General features: G+C 39.1%; 1 protein-coding gene across 1 annotated transcript; it reads right to left on the reverse strand.

Moving 5' to 3' along the window:
* Positions 1-3,056: 3,056 nt before the first annotated feature.
* LOC149379493 (7-deoxyloganetic acid glucosyltransferase-like) lies at positions 3,057-5,473 on the reverse strand. The gene is made up of 2 exons (XM_089602321.1): positions 4,950-5,473; positions 3,057-4,154 (listed from the first exon to the last, which is right to left on the reverse strand). The coding sequence occupies exons 1-2, from the start codon at positions 5,419-5,421 to the stop codon at positions 3,223-3,225; spliced, it is 1,404 nt and encodes a 467-aa protein (XP_089458447.1). The 5' UTR covers positions 5,422-5,473; the 3' UTR covers positions 3,057-3,222.
* Positions 5,474-12,971: the final 7,498 nt, after the last annotated feature.

Genomic DNA, 12,971 nt, shown 5'->3' on the forward strand with positions numbered 1-12,971 from the left:
TCCTCATCGAGATCCAGTAATTATACCCCCGATAATATTAATAAACTTTATCAATGGGTCACATATATTCCATGTAACCCGCAAGTCTCTTACTGACCAAGGCAAGTTAAAGGATCCCAAAGCTTTTGTTTTTCATTGTTCATTTACATTCCTAAAAACAAGAATTATATACACACACACTAGAGAGATGCCGCGAGGTATTTTTGTTTTATTTGCTAAAATCACTTGTAATTTAAATCACAAGTAATGATTACATAAATGATTTATCAGTAATGAATGTTAAATAAGCTCCGTAACATCGAATGCTCCAATGCTCCAACAACGTAGTTAATTGAATATCGATGTAATCAAATATCTGCTAGTATGATTTTATACTCATGAAATGATGTTCAAATTTTATTGTCATTAATTTATGAGGTGATTGTTAAAATGAAAGTAATAATATATTGATATAGTAGTGTTGCACACAGAATTAGTATAACAATTGTCTCGCGAAGAGCAATTGGTTCCGAGCTCCCAGTCTTGAGAATTTCGAGTGTCTAGACAAGATTATCTCTAAATACAGACGAAACTAGTAAAACAGAGGAAATAAACGAGGTTTCCGAATGATAGGTCAAGATTATGGCGAGTGCTTGTGTGTGTGTGAAAAATGTGTCGTGCCTCCTCCAGCCCCGTTTCCTCCTATTTATAATCGTTTGGGTCGAGTTATGTGGGCGATTACTCTGCTCAACATTACCGTTGAAGCGAGCATTTTATTCAAGTTTTGAATTTGTATACACGTGTTTATACTTATTTCGACTAGTCTTTGACATATCAGTTTCTCTTCTCTTCGAAGTTCTGCTCAGTAGAGTTCGTTATTGCCTTATGAACGGATCATTCATTAACTTTCATGAACTCTCGAGCCTATTTGACCTGGGTTCGGTATTGGATTCCTTCACTTCTCGGTGCATCCGAGCTACAGCTCGGACTGTGCAAATTATATGAGTAACAAGTACTAACAAAGTAATCTAAACTATTTTAATTTTCAGAAGAAAAACCAAATTTAGTCTAAGTTATTTAGGTTTTTATTTTTGTTTTTTTCATACCAATCTTCGTCTATTTATTTATTTGATATCGAGTTGCATGATGTCTGAGTTCCTTTTTCAAGAATACCAGAAACTCATCACGAACAAAAGCACAATAATCTTCGCATTCAGATGCTCTCTTCGCGGCTCTTTTACTACAATCACACATCACATAAAGTGAAAATTAAGGAATAAAACTTGAGAATAATCCATCTCATTATAGATTTCAACAGTTATGCATATGTCAAACTAAACGAACCACATATTCATATTCTTGGCCATGTTATCACCAATCAACCATTCCAAAAAGTATTGTTTATGCCAAGAAGTTTGAAAACCAATTACTGATTCGTCGAGCAAAACAGAAGACATAACCAATAAGACAATGTATGGCAAGCTGCAGTCTTTATCCAAGATATATATACAAATCATCATTGAATTTTGAAATACAAATAATATCAAACAACAATACAAATATCAGCAAGACAACAATCCGCTGAACATCAAAACGAACAATTAATTAAGTGTCCGAAAGTAACTAATTAACTTTACAAAGTCGACATGACAAATCAAATATTTCAATTGACTTTATTGTAGCATTAAATAGTGAGAATGAAAGCAACAAAGCACCATGTATAGTAAATAGCAAGATAATCAAGAATCGTATTCAAAACCCAAATCTAGACATTTTAACAGCACATATAGGAAGATTATTGAGATTCAATAATAAGAAAGAAAGACAAACAAAATCAATAAACAACTGATGAGCTAATCAAACAAGCTCATAACATTGCAAAGACTTGAGCACGTGCGACATACAAAATACCTTAATTCCACAAAGTCTTTGTCTTTTCTCTTACCCGAGCTCATCGCAAACAACTTAATTTTGTCTTCACTCTCAAATCTTTTACATAATTCATTTCTTGAAGACAAGTTGGAGAGATCCCTGGACGTCGGTCCAAGTCGCAGTGCTCAATGCGACCAAGGATTCGTGAGTGACAATTTTCTTATCCTCGATGCCATGTTTTGTAACTATAATCCATGAAAGTATCAGGATACCAATTAACTAATTTGGATTTTTTTTTTTTTAAATTATGACATGCAGAGTAAGTGACTTGCTCTCTCATTTATATTACGAGGAAGAATAAAAAGCACTGTTGGGGGGTAGTCTGAGTCGTGAGTCGTGTCAAAAATCATTTCCCAAGAATAAAACATGTCAAAATTCCATTTCTTCTTTGAAAAAAGATCAATCTAGTAAGTGCACCTAAGTAAATTTAACAAGGGAAATTCAATATTAAATCACACGAACACTAATGACACTTGTCTTTTGTAGATAACTCCACCCCATTACACTAAGTAGTATGCTTTGATGCTGAGAAATAACTAATCTGCTTGTTTGAAACACTAATCAAGTTAATAAATTGAACAATTGTCGTCTTTTCATAATTCATCCCCGCTAACTAATTCCACCGTATTTTCTTTTTCAGCCACAACTCTTTTATAACATAATAATACAACTTCATTTCTTAAATGAACAAAAGCTTCACGAACTAAAACTTGAAACTCAGAAATCACGTCTTCATCTTCTAGGTACAGTTAATTTTTATCATTTATGCATGATTCATCTTTACTTGACATTGATTAAAAAATTATTTACTTGCAGTTCAGCTTTGATCATTATGAAAGATGGAGATCAATCTAATCAGAAACTCCAAGAAACTAAGCTTGTATCAGAGTTGAAGCCAAGAGAAAGATTGTGGACGTCAAAACTAACTATTTTTGAAAAGTGAAGTGTTAAGATGGGGAACGCACCTTCCAAAAAACATCAAAACTTGGTGCTTGTTGACACATAAGTACTATTTATATAATTTCATATACTTTATGTTTCGGATTTTAATTCATTGGTATTGCACAAGGATCGTAATTCACACATGGGTACTATTTATGTATGTATTAAGTTTTTATGATATACGTCAATCAAATATTGATGTTCTATATTACAAGTAAACTATAAATATTATTTGCACATTCCACAATCAATAAATAAACAAATAAATTATTCCAGTGCTCTAGTTTTCACGTATATTCCAAAATTTGGGATCTGATAGATAAATACACATTGAAATAGTTTATGCCATAAAAAAGTATACATTGCATATTACTTGTTCATCATCGAAAGATCCTGAATGAGCCGGTGCAAATCACAGTAAGAGGAGCCACCTTGAGCCACACTACTACTGGCGAACCGAGCCATCTCAGCCGTGGATCTCGCCAGCTCGTCTCTCTTGTCAACCATCAGATCATTCACCAGCTTCGCGACAACCTTCCTATCGCAAACATCTTTCATGTCGATCCCGAGCTTCCAAACCTCACCAACGTATCTGCTGTTAATCTGTTGGTCAGCGTAACAAGGCCAGCACAGCATAGGAACGCCGCAGACAACGCTCTCCAGCGTCGAATTCCAACCACTGTGCGTCAGAAAGCCTCCAACCGCCGAGTGAGACAAGACCTCCTCTTGCGGGACCCACTCGGCGATGAACCCGCGCTCTCTAGTCGCCTCGGTCAACTCGCTCGACAGACTCGCTCGAAAAGCGGAGAACAAGTCCGACCTCACGACCCAGAGAAACCGCCTCTGACTGGCCACGATGCCGTGCCAGAACTCGAGAAGCTTGTCTGTCGTCGGAGACACAATGCTCCCGAAGCTGACGTAGACCACGGAGTTCGGAGGCTGAGAATCGAGCCATGCCATGCAGTTCTTATCGACCTCGAAAAGACTAGTGGAGAGTTGGGATTTTTCGTCCGCCACCGCGAGTCTCTCTCTGAGGTGGGCGTGGAGAGGCCCGATGGCATAGGTGTTAGGGTTGCAATGTTGGCGTAATTGGGACACGATCGGACCTTCGAGGTGCTCGAATGTGTTGAGAATCAGACCATGGGCTCGACTGCTCGCACGGGCCGCTCTGATCATGAAATCGAAGAGGCCATTGTTGGAACAAGTGTCGGTGACTTGGAAGAAATCGGGAAGATCGCGACATCGCAGAAAGCTTTCCATGCCACCCACGCTTTTGATTACTCTATCCCTGTCTTCCTCTCCTGTAAAATATTCAGATTTTGTGGTGAAGTAACTTTTGTGACTTTACAACTTAAGTGAATTCCATGTGCATTGAGGCTTAAAAATAAAGTTTAACTTAACTGGACTTTTATCTATATGTAGATGTTCAAGGTCTTTTTTTTTTTTTTTTTTTTTTTTTTTTTTTTTTTTTTTTTTTCAGTCCGTCCTTTATCAATTTGAGTGTGTTTTATTTTATTATGAATGAGATATTGTTACTCTGCTCTTATGATTATCGAAAACAATCTTGTTACCCATTATAACAACTATAGGATTATATATTTTGAAAATTAGTAAATTGCAGGGAGCCAAAATATCTCTAACCGAAACTTTATCAATCAGACAAGGAAAAGAGTGTTTGAGTGTTTTTTTTTTCGTGAAATAGGAACAAATCCAAGTCTAGCGAGTTTTACAGACCACGACCACGAGTCGGGCTAGCAAGGCCTCAACATAACAAAGAACTCCACTTGGGACGATGGCATATATGTAATTGTAGCGCAATGGAGTTTGTTTCCATGGAGGCTCGATCACAGAGATCAGGGCTATTATTTCATTTCCATACACAAGTCTATAATTAACTTCAAGTCAACGAACCTATAAAAGTTTTTTTTTTTTTTGAATAAAATATCACAATTTTTTTTTCCTATTTCTCAGACTCATTCTAAATCTAAATTCGGTCATTAGTTTTGACTCCTTGAAAATTTCTATAAACAGATAGATAAAATGAGAAATAAAAAATAGAAACAGAAACAATATAGAGAAATGTAAGGTTTGATTACCTTTAATCGGAAGCTCGCCGGCTAGAATGACATCTGGCATACAAAAGCTAGCCCAGAGGTAACACGCGCTTCCCGTGCGAAAATAAATCACCGGAATCTTGAGTTCGTCCCCGATCTCGATCGGAAAGCTCCCATAAAAGCCGTCGGCAATGAGGCAAGTGGTGTTTCCGTCGGAGGCCAACAACTGCTTCAACAAAGGCTTCGCGGTCGCCATTAAGGAAGCGAAGAGGTCTCCAATAGTCTCAGGCGAGCGAGGGTGGTTCTCCGGCAGGCCGTCCGGGATGGTGCGGAACACCAAGTGGCCGGAGTGGGCGTGGCGGACGAGAAGGCGGTGGACGTGCTCGGTGGCGAGAAATGTGACGTGGACGCCGGAGAGGGCAAGGAGCTCCGCGAGATTCAGCATTGAGGTGACGTGTCCCTGCCCTGGAAACGGGAAGATGAGAACTCGCGGCAGGGGATTCGTAGTTGACATTTTTCGCTGCTTTTTTTTTTTTTTTTTTTTCAGACGGTCACTATTCCCATTTTTTTCCCCCTATGGGAAGACCAATTTAATAAGAATAAATGACACAATTGAACTCAAACTCATGAAGCCAATGATGATGTTTATTTTATTGATTGTGTTTGTGTTGTTGATTAAGTGACTTTGATAACTTAGCTTGGTTATGCAACTTATCTTTGGTAAATCTTTGGTTATGTATCTTATGTTTGAGCAGGTCTTATTTTGTAACTTATTTTGGTTATGTAAGTGTTTTCAAGACTGCATGGTATGGTTATGTAAGTGTTTTCAAGACTGAAGTCTATGAGCAGGTCTTATTTTGTACTTTGAGCACTTCTTGGTTCGACTTTCCCAGCACTTGTAGAGTAACAAAATTGAACAACATTATAACAAAATTTGAACAATGTAATTCCAATGTAATGCCAAAATATGAGACAAAATTGTAACATCCAATTTCCAGTAAGTTATGCCATATAATATGAGACAAATTATGATACTTCTACATCTGTTTTAAAGTTTCAAAATATGAGATAAGTAGAATGTCATGTACTTCTAGGTTGCCACAAGTTTTCAGCCTTTTTTTTTACAACATATACAAGCTTGATTATAATCAAAGCATTAAACAAAAAAATGTGTTCAAAATAAGGACTTCAAACAGGCTTAATCTAAGTCCTAAAAACAGCATCTAATCGTCTCTGAATAAACCCCGCGGTTGCATCACGTCGTTCCTTGTGTTGTGACTCCTGAACCGCGGACTTCTCTGTTTACATTCAAAATGAGCCATGTCAATCATTATCTCAAATATCACAACAACTTTTCAAATTGTAAACATACCCTTGTTGGCTGGATTGGTTGTGATCCTCGAGTTGCTTGTGATCCTCTACGTGCTTTTGATGGGTGAGCTGGTTGAGAAGCCATAGGTTGCTGGTTGGATTGATTGGGTTGTTGGGATGGTTGAGAAGCCATAGGTGGCTGGTTGGATTGACTGGGTGGTTGGTTGGATTGACTGGGTGGTTGTGACCTTCGTCCTCGACGTGATGGGCCTCCTCGCTTTCCATTTCCATGTCTCTGAATAAACCAATAATGTCGGATTATAACAAGAGATATAACAAGAAACCTACAACTACATTACCTCATTTTCTTTCTGTTTTCTAAAACAGGTTTTCACATTGTGTCCCACTTGACCGCATTGAGTGCACTTTGGCTGAACATATTTCCTCGTCATCTTTGTTCCATGCCTAGGGACTAACTCGTCATGTTGAAGTCGACGAAGCTTCTTTGGCCTTCCTGGTTTAACTCTGTTTGGAGGCATTGCCAATGGTGGTTGTCCAGTACATGGCCACTGCTCTAGAGGGTTGATTGGCTTAATATGATGAACATATGTGCTCTCGTAACAAGGTTTCTTGTACCAATGGGAGACATATTTCAAAGTATCTTCCTCTCGGTGCCAGATGCAACTGATTGCATGCGAACAAGGAATGCCTGCATAGAATTAGAGACAAACTTAATTAACATTGCAAAGAGAAAGACTATTTAAACTGAACATATTACATGAAAGGAATACCTGACAAATTCCATCTATTGCATGAGCACGAGTGTGTAGAAAGATTCACGGCGTACATGGTTCCATACATGTTTGAGACTTGGTAATCAAAATCACCAGCCCAATATGGAATATTCCCAGATGATAGAATTTTGTTTGCTTCGAGGATCTTGAAAATTCTAGGTCCAAGCTCACCATGCCACTTCTCAACGGTTGTTCTCTGTTTGGAGAACCTTTGCAGTAGGTACATCCGAATGCGCTCCAACAGTGACAATATTGGTTTTTGCCTTGCCATAAGCATGGCCCTAGTTCCGTTGAAACTTTCACATAGGTTATTCAACACTATTTCACACTTAGGAGCTGACCTGAAATTTCATCTTGCCCAATATTGAGGACCCTTTTTGATGCGGGCCGAATTCTGCGTCCAAATCTGTCGGTCCAACTTCAGAGGGCCGTATCTTTTGACTCGGTTATCGGATTTATGCGTACAACATATCAAATCGAAGAGAAAGACGAGATCTTTAATACATCGTGAACAGTTTGTTAAAAATCGAATCCCAGACCCAGTTTATTCTGCTTCGAAATATCTCGGTCCATTTCATATTTTAGCAATTTAATTGTGTGACTTTTAAGTTTGTTTGTCCTTTGGTTTTCTTGTCTTTTGGTATACTTGTCACCATCATTTGAAGTTGTATTTATAGGCAACTCAATGTGAATGAAGATTATGAACCAACATTTCTGAAAACATTTTGTGAGAAAATACTCTCTAATTTCTTAGGTTCTAAATCGTTGAACTTATCAAGACAAATAACTTTGTGGCGTTCTTCGAGTTCTAGACTTATCAATAGTTTCATTCCATAGACTATTGTGGCGTCTTTCATACCCCCCTCAATCTTATCAATAGTTCAAATTACAAACTATTGTGGCGATTATCACTCCACCCAAAACACCAAACCGACCCTTCCTTTTAACCTATCAAAAAACCACCAAAAATTCCCTACAACAACAAAACCGCAAACCTTTATCCAAATTGAAGCAAAGACTTATTGAGGCAACCCACGTAATTCCGCAACGATTTGAGCTTCGTTCATCGCAAAGGCAGCGAGGTTCTCATCATTTGGTATCAGAGCCGAAGACGATCGTGAATCATGCAACTTTTTGCTGGATTTATTGATGATGACTTTATGTCACGCGTGTTCAAGATTGACGACGAAGAAGATGAAGAATATTTATAGGCAACTCAATCTGAATGTCATTCATAGGTTATTCAACACTATTTCACACTTAGGAGCTGACCTGAAATTTCATCTTGCCCAGTATTGAGGACCCTTTTCAACTAGCCAATCGTAAGCGTCTTGATCTTCAGCTTTTATTAGTTCCATCTCCGTCTCAAATCTTGCCTGAGAATAAGCCATTGCCGCGGCCATCATTTTTACTTTAAAAAATGCTCCCTTATGAACCTGGTCAATTAAATCCAAGTCATTCAAGTCAGTAAAGTACGAAATTAAATATATCAAAACAAAATATAATGAAAAGAATAAATTTCATTTACTTGACCTTCGTAAAATTGCCTTGGAGATGGCGTGCACAGTGCCTGTGTTTACCTTGCACTGAGCCCTCGCCCCACAAATCATTCAACGCCTCTTGAAGGCCTTTCTGTTTATCCGAATGAACGTCCAATGGTGGCCGTTGTTGAGACTCACATCTTCCTTGAGTAGGTCAAAAAACCAAGTCCAAGATGACTTGCATTCAGCTTCCACAACAGCATACGCGATAGGAAACATCGAGTTGTTGGCATAGATTCCTATCGCTGAAAGTAACTGACCGGTATGCTGGCCTTTGATATGGCATCCGTCGACACCAATCACAGGGCGGCATTGTTTAAATCCTAGTTTACATGCTTCAAAACATATATAAATCCGCTGAAACACTGCATTTCCTTCGCTGTCGAGTTCGGATTCAATCTTCATAGTTGACCCTGGGTTTGACCGCTTGATTTCAGCCGCGTAGCTCCATAATGCAGCGTACTACTCCTTATATGACCCTTCAATAGCCTTCGTTGCATGACTTTTTGTCCTATATGCCTTCATCACGATACACTTCAGGATATGGTCCTTCTGGACACAGTTCATGAACTCTGGTGCGGACCACGACTCGTTAGTTTTGAAGCTCTGCATATACTCTTTCGCGAGCCACCTAGCTGTAGCAAATCTGTTAACGCTCACTCTAGGGCATGTATGTTTTGGGTTATACGTCTTGATAAGGAATGTACCATGTGTTCCCAGACTTGATGCATAACACAACCATTTGCAATGTGAGTTTTTACACGCTGCCCTAACCCTTTGGGCCTCGTTTTTCTTGAAATAGACGTATCTGCCCTCTTTGATAGCTTGTTGCCTGATTGCCTACTTGAAGAGATGAGAACTAGGAAATAACATTCCCAGTTTTAGTATCACGTCACGCATATCAATTTCTTCTCTGAACTCCTGAAATCGTGGCAGCTTCTTCTTGATGTGTACTTTCTGCTTGCCATTCACACCATCACGGACCTCTTCTGCCTGGTTGTCTTCTGAGTCCGATCCATAGCCTCCAATGTCAGCGTCTATGTCAAAGTTGCTATCATCTTAAGAGTCATCAATTAGAACACCCTTCCCTTTTTTAACTACGCCTGCTAGGCCTAAGTCAAAAGCTGCCCCGTCCACTTCAATTTCTTCGTCATTCAACTCGAAACCAAACTCGTTCTCAGTTGGCCTTCTCTGTTACGCTTCCCATGTCTGTTCATCCATGGCATTTTGTGCTTCCTCATCAACCTCTTCACGGTCTTCTTCCTCAATGCCACCCTGTGCGTCGTCATCACTGGCCACGTGATCAGATGAATGGTCATTAATGACCGATTCAGGACCAGGGTCCTCATGCTCTTCTTGCTCAGCCACAACGTCGTCATGGTTGTCTTCATCGTCCTCACCAACGCTGTTTTGTATAAGTAGTGCTGCAACTGGATGATCACAATAAAATATTGACCTCCCAGCTTGTTTTCAGATTTTCAGCTACACGTTCCAGCAACTGACCGTCCAATTCAATCCAAATCACCTTACCTTCAGTCGCGTCCATGTAGTAATCACAACCAGTTGCGTAACCAAGTTCCTTTGTCATCATATCATTCAACACTTGAATAGATATTATGTCTATATCTACAAACATAAACTGACTTACAATGCCGCCATCGTATTTTTCCAAACCACATCCACAGTCAAACCTCAGCGCACCTCCATGGTAGACATTGATAGAAAAATTGTTTAGAAGTTCCTCTGAAACAAAAACATAGCAACAAAAGCTTTCATTTAAGACTATTTCACGTACAAAGTAAACTAATAATAAAATATGATACCCATTACATAAATACCCTCAAAACCCCACACCCACCCATACCTGTACCAAACTCTACCGACAAAAACGGGACCACAACCAACACTAAAGGACCGGAAAAAAAAACAAAAATGAAGCCAAAACACTAGTGGTCCCATTACCCTCATTACCCATCTGCAAAAACATATCCTTCGATAACAACAAAACAATAAAGAACAAATAAAACCATAAGCTTACCATAAGCCCATTCTTGAATCGGGGTTCGAGATTTATCCCACTCGCGTTTCTCCCTCGAAGTGGCTTGCTTCGCCGACGATGTCGTACATCCTTTCTTCGCCGGCGATGTCGTACGTCATTTCTTCGACGATTTACCTTTCTTCCGCACCATATTCGGATTAAGTTTTTAGGGTTTTTTCTCTTCTCAGTCGAATTTTTTGGGGTTTTTGCGATTTTTTATTTCAGATTTCCCTCTAATTGTAAATTCGAATGATTTCCCTCTTTAATTGTAAATTCAAATGAGTATTTACAATTATAAAATGAAATGATTATAATGAATTGATTATTTTTTAGAATTAAAAAATTACAACATTTGTCAAATTATTAAACGAAATTAGCGGGATTACAAAATTACCCTCCACAATTCGCACACGTGACTTGTACGTGATGAGTATCCGCCAATTTTGACAGAAAAATAAACAGAAGTACCAAATATGAAAATTGGCTGGTCATAATGGGCCAAGACTGCAGGTTTTTTTAATCAGGGACCAAATTGTTAAAGAGGTCAAAGACGAGGGGACAAAAATGTCTTTAATTCTATTATTTATTTACTTAGTATTAGATTATTTTATAAATATTTGAATTCTTATATCCCAAATCGAGTTTCTCTCTCGACCTAGGGTTTCAAAATCCCTTTTTCATTCGCAGTTTTATGATCATGAGAAGCGAGAGTTCCGCCTCGTCGAGTCGGAAGAAATTGTGCAGTAACATTCGCCGAGAAAGAACACCTGAATTGGAGCGTCAACGGTCGCCGACGTGTGTCTGTGGGCTGAGCGCTGTCCAGCGCACGTATTGGACCACCATGAATCCAAGTAGAGGATTTTTCGGTTGTCCTCATTACAACAAGGTTAGTTTGTAGTTCTTAAGCTAAATAAAATTGCGGTTTGATGTGTTTAGCCAATAAAGCTAGATAAATTTTGAAAACTACACTTGAATTCTATTCTTTATTATTTCAAAACACGAATGTAAAAGGGTGTGGCTTTTTGAAATGGTTAGACCCGTCCATGTGTACGAGATCGGTGCACATGATTCCCGAGCTGTTGAAGAAGATTAATACGATTGAAAACAATGTGCAACAGTTGGCCGGTGAAGAAATTAAAGACAAAGATTTTGGTGATGTCATTGAAGCAAGTAATGTGTGGGTTCTGATAGCTAGGGAATCAAGAAAGACAACTATGTTCCTTGTACTTGTTGTAGTTATTATATGTCCGATATTATTTAAGTAATGTGGTTAGTGTTGCACATATATGATTTTAGATACAACTATCCAGGCGTGTATTAGCCATCGACCATGTTTTAGCTCACCGTCCAAACTCAGGTGCCCAACACATGACTCAGTTTAATACGGAGGCTACAGATGATAGTTGCTATTAATTATGATATTCAGAGTTCAACCCGCTAATCATATAATGCTAATAAAGTAAACCATTATTCTATTTAGTAATAATTTATGATTTATTCATTATCTCTAGTGGGCAAGAATTCCTAACAGGTTTCTCATCTTCAACCTGCTGCTCTTGGTCAACGTTCTCTTGATCAACATGTTGTGCTTCAGGTTGTGTCTCATCTTCAGCCAATACCCCTTAATTTTTTACTTTAATTTCCTGTTGGGATGCATCTTCAAGCTGTATATGCATGGTTTGATTATCAGCATGAAGAGGTTGCTCTTCTGGGTGATCACACTACAAGTTCCCCACCAACGGGAGTTTCAGCACGTCGCAAATCACTTCCAACAAACTCTTATAATCTTACACGAACTCTATTTCCTTGCAGTTAGGAGGCTTCGTGTAATAAGAAGCACCACTAGTAACCTAGGTCACGTGTCAGTAGTATATCTAACATGACGATAGACAGCCTGTCTAAGTCAGCCTATCTAACCGTGATAGTTAATTGGATTAACCGTCGAACGAAAAACCCTAAAATCTGAAATCGTACTTCCACCGCCGCGTGCATCGGTCCCGCCTCCGCCGCCTTCGAGTTCGACACGCGATTCAACCTAGAATTTGGCGATCCAAGCGACAACCACGTCGAAATCAACATCGGAACCACCGGTTAGGAGAACCGGTGCGAATTTCTCCAAAAGGGACACGAGGCGGTGGCGATCGAGTCCAAAGCTCCTTCTTCGGCGATGGAGAGTCTCCGGCAAAGATCCGGTGGGTCGCAGAGGAAGATTGTGGTGTGGTGTTTGGGTATGGGTGTTTGGGTTTTGGTATGATGTTTGGGTGTTTGGGTGTGGGTGTGGGTGTGGTGAGAGAATGGTATTTTTTGGAGTTTAATTAATGTTGACTATCTGTTAAAATAAATTGATAGCTTGATTACTATTTTAATCTCCCCTCCTAAT

This window comes from Urtica dioica, chromosome 12 (assembly GCF_054948205.1).
Source record: "Urtica dioica subsp. dioica isolate 48M chromosome 12, U.dioica_male_clone48M_v1_H2, whole genome shotgun sequence".
NCBI classification, from domain to species: Eukaryota; Viridiplantae; Streptophyta; class Magnoliopsida; order Rosales; family Urticaceae; genus Urtica; species Urtica dioica.

What these genes read in the sequence shown, in the direction of transcription:
- LOC149379493 (XM_089602321.1), bottom strand. Translation starts at nt 5,421, where the DNA reads ATGTCAACTACGAATCCCCTGCCGCGAGTTCTCATCTTCCCGTTTCCA. An exon ending in CGGCGAGCTTCCGATTAAAG is followed by an intron (nt 4,155 to 4,949) that starts GTAATCAAACCT and finishes AATATTTTACAG; the next exon opens with GAGAGGAAGACAGGGATAGA.